The sequence below is a fragment of the Phascolarctos cinereus genome, unplaced genomic scaffold, assembly GCF_003287225.1.
Source record: "Phascolarctos cinereus isolate Bilbo 61053 unplaced genomic scaffold, phaCin_HiC Scaffold_726;HRSCAF=1367, whole genome shotgun sequence".
In the NCBI taxonomy this organism is placed as follows: Eukaryota; Metazoa; Chordata; class Mammalia; order Diprotodontia; family Phascolarctidae; genus Phascolarctos; species Phascolarctos cinereus.
In genome coordinates, this window is record NW_027556098.1 from 341,587,728 (window position 1) to 341,596,198 (window position 8,471).

Below are 8,471 nucleotides of genomic sequence, written 5' to 3' on the forward strand. Positions count from 1 at the left end.
ATGCAAAACACTTCCTTCGTAGACATGTTGTGAAAAACTAACTCAATTTCCCTTAATCCTATCCTGCCCCCCATTTTTTCTTTTCTTTCTTTTTCAGAATTCTTCCTTCTGATTACCCCTTTCCCAGTCTGCCCTCCTCTCTATCACCCCCTGCTCTCTTGTCCCCTTCCTCCCCTATTTTCCTGTAGCGTAAGACAGATTTCCATACCCAATTGAGTGTGTATGTTATTCCCTCCTTAAGCCAAATCCTATGAGAATAAGATTCACTCATTCCCTCTCACCTTCCCCTGTTTCCCCTTCCACTGTAGAGACTTTTCTGGTTTTTTTGTGAGATAATTTACCCCATTCTACCTCTCCCTTTCTTCTTCTCGAGTATCATCCTCTCTCATCCCTTAATTTATTCTCCAGATATGACCCCTTAATCTTCAGCTCACCCTGTGCCCTCTATCTACATATACATACATATAATTTTTTTCCTCCAACTACCCTGATACTGACAAAGGTCTCATGAGTTATAAATATCATCTTTCCATGCAGGAATGTAAACAGTTCAATCTTAATAAGTCTCTTATGATTTCTCTTTCCTGTTTACCTCTTCATGTTCCACTTGAGTCTTGTATTTGAAAGTCAAATTTTCTATTCAGCTCTGGTCTTTTCATCAAGAATGCTTGAAAGTCCTCTATTTCACTGAATGACCATTTTTTCCCCTGAAGGATTATACTCAGTTTTGCTGGGTAGGTGATTCTTGGTTGTAATCCTATCTCCTTTGCCCTCCAGAATATTATATTCCATGCCCTGGTCCTTAATGTAGAAGCTGCTAAATCTGTTATCCTGATTGTGTTTCCACATACTTGAATTGTTTCTTTCTGGCTGCTTGCAGTATTTTCTCCTTGACCTGGGAACTCTGGAATTTGGCTACAATATTCCTAGGAGTTTTCCTTTGGGGATCTCTTTCAGGGGAGATCTGTGGATTCTTTCAATTTCTATTTTGCCCTCTGGTTCTAAAATATCAGGGCAGTTTTCCTTGATAATTTCTTGAAAGATGATGTCTAGGCTCTTTTTTGATCATGGCTTTCAGATAGTCCAATAATTTTTAAATTCTCTCTCCTGGATCTATTTTCCAGGCCTGTTGTTTTTCCAATGAGACATTTCACATTGTTTTCTAATTTTTCATTCTTTTGGATTTGTTCTACTGTGTCTGATTTCTCATAAAGTCACTATCTTCCAATTGCTCTATTCTAATTTTTAAGGAAGTATTTTCTTCAGTAAGCTTTTGGACTTCCTTTTCCATTTGGCCAATTTTCTTTTTAGGGCATTTTCTCCTCATTGGCTTTTTGGACCTCTTTTGCCATTTGGGTTAGGCTATTTTTTAAGGTGTTATTTTCTTCAGTATTTTTTTGGGTCTCCTTTAGCAAGCTGTTGACTTGTTTTTCATGATTTTCTTGCATCACTTTCATTTCTCTTCCCAGTTTTTCCTCTACTTCTCTTACTTGCTTCTCAAAATCCCTTTTGAGCTCTTCCAAGGCCTGGGACATTCATATTTTTCTTGGAGGCTTTGGATGTGCTTTGACTTTGTTGTCTTCTTCTGGTTGTATTTTGATCTTCTTTGTTACCAAAGTAAGATAATATAGTCTGACTCTTTTTGTGAGGTTAGCTCATGATCCCAGCCAACTACTTGAGTTTTAAACACTTTGTTAAGGTAAAAGTCTACTTCCAATGTGGAGAATGTACTGTCCCAAGCTTCGGGGGTTTGTATAGCTGTTTTCAGAGATACTTCTAGGGACCTGTAAATTTTCAGTTCTTCCAAGGTGGTATGATAAGGGTCGAGGTGTTTACTCTTTTCCTGGCCTGAGCTCTGGTCTTTGAGTGATTGGCCACAAGCAGTCTTTTCTCTCTTGGAACTGTGAGGAGGGTTTTCTCTGCACTGCCACTACCAGCTCCACTGCGCCAGTGCTCCTCCTCACCCCCAGGACCGCCACCCAGAACCGTGACCCAGATCCAAGCATGGGCAAAGCAAGAGATTCCTGCCTCAGCACTGGCAAAGAAATCACTGCAGTCCCCCTCTGATCAGCCACTTGATTCCCCCTCAGTCAGTGGGCCGGAAGTTCAGGACACAGCCACCGCCCCAGCGCCCACGCTGTGCGCTCTGGAACTGGATCTGACCCAGCTCTTCTCTCACCGCAAAAACAGACTTTTCCCACTGACCTTCTAAGTTGTCTTTGGTGTTTGTGGATTGAGGAGTCTGGAAACCGCCACAGCTGCCCATGATTCAGTCCTCTGAGGCCTGCTCTAGGTTTGCTGCGGCCTGCGTGCCCACGCTGAACTGCTCTCCTCTACCCTACCGGCGCGATATGCCTTTCCGATCAACCACCCAGGCTGTCTTGGGCTGGAATTTTGTTTTACTCTGTCTTTTTGTGGGTTCTGCTGCTTTAGAATTTGTTTAGATCCATTTTTATGGGTATTTGGAGGGGTTTGGGGGAGAGCTCAAGCAAATCACTGCTTTCATGCCGCCATCTTGGCTCTTAACTTTAAATTAAAACAGCTAATCTGTGTCTGAGGCCAGATTTGAACTCAGGTCTTCCCGACTCCAGGCCCAGTGTTGTATCCACTGAGCTACCTAGGTGCCTGCACTATTACTACTAGTAGTACAATATTTACTACAATATTGAGAGAGAGAGAGAGAGAGAGAAAGAAGAGAGAGAGAGAGAGAGAGAGAGAGAGAGAGAGAGAGAGAGAACTGAGGCTGAACTTTAGACTTGAGACTTCTTTCCTTGGACAATAAAGTTCACAGTGTGTATGTGTACACACACACACAGAAATGTATGTGTATCTATGTATATGTACACAGATACATATATCACACACACACACACACATACACACACACTCAATTGTGAAAACAGAATTTATGGCCTGAACAGCAGAAATAATTGGCAGAATACAAAAACATCCATGGTGGCAAGCCTCACCAAAGAAACGAAAGATAGAATCAATGGTTGGGAATGCAAATACAGGGAAGTGAAGGACAATTAAAGAAGAGATAGAAAAAAACAATAACATTAAACTAAAGTATGATCTTCCTACAAGGAAAACATATTGATCTCAAAGACAGGATGAGAAGAGAACTTAAATATGGTAGGTCTCTCAGAAGAACACTACAAGGCAAAAAACCAGAACACTATAATGCAGGGAAGAATAGAAGAAAACCCACAGAACTTCTGAACACAGAACAAGTGCCAGTTGAAAGAATCTACAGATTGCCTCCAAACAAACAAAAACAAATGCTATGCTGCAAACTCCAGGACATGTGGTAATTAAATCTAACAACAATGCCAAAAAAATAGCAAATTATGCAAATAATGAAGAGAAAGACCTTCAAATAGAAAAGGAAAAAATTGAATAACACAAGATCTACCGATTTTCTCTGGAAGATATAGAGGGACAGTATACTTTGGTTGGAAAGGTCACTAGAATAGGACCAGGGTCAGATAACCTAGGGCTTGTCCTTGCTCTGTTACTGACTGCCTGGGTAGCTTTGGGCAGGTTGAAGGAACTTCTCTGGACTGCAGTTTCTTTATGTGCAAAATGATCAGACTATACTGGATTATTGCTAATATGCCTTTCAACCCTAATTTTCTATGAAAAATTTAAGATGAGAGAGATGAATAATCTGTCTTGGATAATTTGAGTAACGATGATGATAATGATGGTGGTGATGATAATAGTTCACATTTATATAGCAATCCAAAGCACTTTCCTTACAACAAGCCTGGGAGATCATGCATGCAGTATTATCCTCATGTTACAGATGAAGGAACTCAGGTCCAGAAAATCAAATTACCTGTTCAGGGTCACACAGTTAATAAATGGTAGAGTGGGAACTATAAGCCAGGAGTCCTGATTCAGAATCTACTCTATATCACGCTGGATATAATCAGAGAGAGAGAGAGAGACAGACAGACAGAAAGACAGAGACAGACAGACAGAGACAGAGAGAGAAAGAGAGAGAGAGAAAGAGAGACAGAGAGAGAGAGACAGGGACAGAGGGAGAGCGAGAGGGAGGGAGGAGGGAGGAGAGGAAGACAGAAAGGGAGAGAGAGAGAGTAAACCAGATGATACCTAGAGTTCTGAACCTTTTTTATGCCATGGATCCCTTAGGCAGTCTGGTAAAACCTATAGACCCCCTCTCAGAATAATGTTTTTAAATGCACAAAATAGAATGCATAGGATTATGAAGGAAACCAAATATATTGAAACAGGGCTATCAAAATATGAAAATAATTCATGGACCTAAATCTAAGAGCCCCCATCCTATAGAACAGGTTATCTTCATGATTTCATGTCAAATTCCATAAGAATTCTTCTGAAAAGGAGGAGCTACCAAATGTGCCCTCATAACACAATTGGAGAGTAGTAGTCCAGCTTCCCTAGGCGAGATGGATGAGGAGCTGTCATCCATGTCACCATCCACATCAGCCACTGGTCTCACCTCCAGTAGTGGTAGAGCAGGTTGAGGTGACATCTGCTTCCTCTATCATACGTAACAGTGTCTGAGGAGCCTGAACACTCCAATGCCGCCTCTTTTCTCCAGTAAGAACGTCCTGCTTGTGAACAGCTGGAACAGGAAAATAATGAAATAATTCAGAGGTAGCCAGACTGTGGGTTTGCATATCTCATGAGAAGCATAAGAATTGGAAACACTTCCAAGAGCTGGATAAACCAAAAGTCAGTAGGTCCACTCTCATTTTACTCTACATCACAGGGATCGGTCCATAACAGCCAACTCAAATCCAACCTCATTTGCCAATATGGCTGAGGCAAGGGAGCCTCCATTGGAGGAAGCACTAGGATACCAGAATTCCATGAGACTGGTGGCTGGGATGTAGTGATTGCATCAAAAGCTACTGGCTAGGTAGAAGATTAGTTATACCAACAAGAGCTAACGTTTATACAGCACTTGAAAGTTTATGAAGTGCTTTGCAAATATTATCTCACGTGATCCTCACAAACGCCCTGGGAGGTGGGTGCTATTATTATCTCCATTTCACAAATGAGGAAATTGAGGCAGACAGGGATTAAGTGACTTGCCCAGAGTCACACAATTAGTATTTGAAGCTGGATTTGAACTCAACTTTTCCTGACGTCAGGTCCAGCAGGTTATCCAGTTGCCAGGTCTTACACTCTATCCACTATCTGCCTCTAAATCTCAGAAGATTTAGCTCATCAATGGTAGTTCCTAGTAAGAATGGGGGACCAGTCATCTGTAGAGACTGCAAAATTGAGGGAAGTGAGAGGCAGATCCAAACCACTGGTTCTGACTGTGAAGACAGCCTTCGGCTAGAGCAAGGAGAAGGAAGAAGACCTTTGGCCATATCTAGGAGACAGAGGAGTGGCAATAAAGATGACTTAGCCATGGCATTCTTGAACCCCAAGAATCCTAACAGAATCCTGATTATCCCAGAGTCAGAAACTTTATGAGGTTCCTGAAATTTGTCCATAAACCTCCATGCTGGCTACCATAATCAAAATGAGAGAAGATAGAGAAAATCATCTCTTTGCACATCTCATATATTTTCCATTTGTTCATGCATAAGAGGGGCAGTTTTCTCATTCTTATGGGAGTTTTCCCAGGAGTTGTTACTTTCTCACTGGTGCCTAGAGGCGACAGTGCAGTGGATAGAGCATTGGGCCTAGAACCAGGAAGACTCATCTCCTGAGTTCAAATCTGGCTTCAGACTCTTCTTAGCTGTATGACCCTAGGTAAGTCACTTAACCTTGTTTGCCTCAGTTCCTCATCTATAAAATATGCTGAAGAAGGCAATGGCAAATCACTCTAGTATCTTTGACAAGAAAAACCCAAAAAGGGTCACGAAGAGTCTGAAATGATTGAACAACATCCATTTTGTATATGAGGGGAAAGTGGTTCTTTCTGATTCTGTTGCCCATTTATTTTCCTGTATAAATTACTTGCCTTTCAGTCTTCATTAAATATGTTGCTATTTGATTTTTGGTTCAGCATCATGTGTGACTAGAAAGTATCAATAGAATGGGAACTTGAGCTATGTTTGCATAATTAGCTTAGGCCACAACACAACAATGAACTCAAGGTAGGTAGGGACCTCAGAGGCATTTATGGGGTTACACATAAATAAAAATAATACAGCACTTGGCATAGTGCCTGGCACATAGTAGGTACTTAATAGATGCTTATTGATTGATTAATAAGAAATTTTAAAAAACAGACGGGCTTTGTGGTTACACCTAAGTGGAAAGATCTCATCTGTATGAATCAACAGAATTAAGTGCTCAATATGGTTTTGGTTCTAAAGGCATTTGGTTTTTTTGGTAAGGCAATCAGGGTTAAGTGACTTGCAGAGGGTCACACAGCCTGAGGCCAGATTTGAACTCTGGTGCTCCTGACTCCAAAGCTGGAGCTTTATCCACTATGCCACCTAGCTGCCCCTTCTAAAGGCATTTTCCCAAAACTACACAGGTCATTGGGTACATTCCATTATTAATAAAGGAGCCCTCCAAGGCAGAAGAAACTTTTGGAATATAAATGAGAGGTGTGAAAAGTTAGATTTGAATGGAAAGTAAAAATATGAACTGAAATATTCTAAGAAAAAAGAAACAAGCTTATCATTTGATAAGCTATCTCTGGAAGAAAGTATAGAACCTAAGTTGTTGTGGTTGAATCATTTCAATCATGTCCAATTCTTCATGACCCCATTTGGAATATTCTTGGCAAAGATACTGGAATGGTTTGCCATTTCCTTCTCCAGTTCATTTTACAGATGAGGAAACTAAGGAAAACAGGGTTAAGTGATTTGCTCAGGGTCACCCAGTTAGTAAGTACCTAAGGCCAGATTTTAACTCAGGTCCTCTTGACTCAAAGGCCAGAACTCTATTTACTGTGCCACCAAGCTGCCATTATAAAGGTAAAAGAATTATAACCACCAACTAACATGAAAATAGGTTTAATAGAATGTATCTGTGGAGTGTATATCAAATTACACACCATCTTGGAGTGGGGCGGGAGAAAGATGGGGAGAAAATTTGAAACTCAAAATCTTATGCAAGTCAATGTTGAAAACTAAAAATAAATTTATTTTAAAAAAAGAATCATAACCACCTAGGGTAGTGTTTCCCACAGTGTGTTCCAAGGAAGCCCAGTGTTTAGCATGGTATGAATATGGGGTTCTATGGAAAAAAATTTCAGTTTTATCAACAGTTTTCATCTAAAATATTCAATATCAAACTTATCTGTGTCAAAAATACTTATTACATATGGTAATTTAAGATTTAAAAACTGGCTTACATTCTTCTATTTTGTTTCAATATTTTCCCCAACCCTTTCCTTTATCTCTGGTGTGTCCCGCACTCCCAGGTCCCTTGGACCATCATTTATGGATCCTATATTTCAAGTATTCTGTGATTAAATTAATTTGGGAAAAACTGTGCTGGGGAAAGGAAAATTTAAGTGTAAAAGTTGAAATGTGGCATTTAAAGATTACAAGATAGAGAAATAATATAGCAATCACTGTCATAGGTATATTTCCTAGTTCTCTCCCTCCTCCAGCCAGCATATCAAAGTTAATTATTTTTTTGAATTCCATCTAAATCTCAAACTCCTATACCCTTTTAAAAAATGATATTGACAGTTACTATATAGAATCATTGGCTCTCAGAAGTAGAACTGACCCCCAGAGGTCATCTAGTTCAACTCCTACTCAAATTACAAATCCTCTTTTTTGTAGACTTCAAGTGATAGGGTAGCTCACTATTTTTTGAGATAAACCATTCCATTGTTGGATAGCTCCGACTGTTTTTATTATATGTTTTTTAATTAATACTTTAATTATAAGTTTTTATTATATGTCAGTCAACAAGCATTTATTAAATGCTTATATGTATCCTAAGTTTGCTTCCCTCTAATTTCCAGCCATTGCTTCTGACCTGTCCTCTGGGGCTAAGTAGCACAAGCCTAATTCTTCTCTGACCACAATGCTTCAGATTTTTAAGAACTACCATTTGGGGAATACTCATCCTTTTATACTTCCTATAAAATTAATGTTAGTGATTTTTAACTAAATCCTTCCAGGGCTTGCTCTAGCATGTATGTGTGTGGAAGTGGACTAGTGAGAGAAGGATAAGCCAGGGAGGGAAGCTTCCAGAAAGTGGCACAAGGTTGGAACACTGGGCTCTCAACACTTGCATGCAGGGCAATGAGCGATAATAAATTACAGGCCAGGAGATTATAGCCATTAGAGTGAGAATAGGTTAGGAAAGTTTTTTTACATGTGGCTAGTAGTGACCTATGCCTCCTGAGAAGCTTTGGCTTCAACTAGGTCCCAGAAGGAGCTCTTCCATGATATGATACACCAGGAAATAAAGGAAGAAAGAAAGAGAGAGAGAGAGAGAGAGAGGAGAGAGAGAGAGAGAGAGAAGAGGAGAGCAGAGGAGAGCAGAGG

General features: G+C 40.2%; 1 protein-coding gene across 2 annotated transcripts in view; it reads right to left on the minus strand.

Annotated features, from left to right (window-relative positions):
* The window catches only part of NEK5 (NIMA related kinase 5), a 114,190-nt gene that overhangs the window by 22,881 nt on the left and 82,838 nt on the right, over positions 1 to 8,471 (minus strand). For both annotated transcript variants that reach the window (XM_020970021.2, XM_020970019.2), the window contains exon 19: positions 4,490 to 4,615. In XM_020970021.2, coding sequence (XP_020825680.1) covers positions 4,490 to 4,615 — 126 coding nt within the window. The remainder of the gene's footprint in view (positions 1 to 4,489; positions 4,616 to 8,471) is intronic.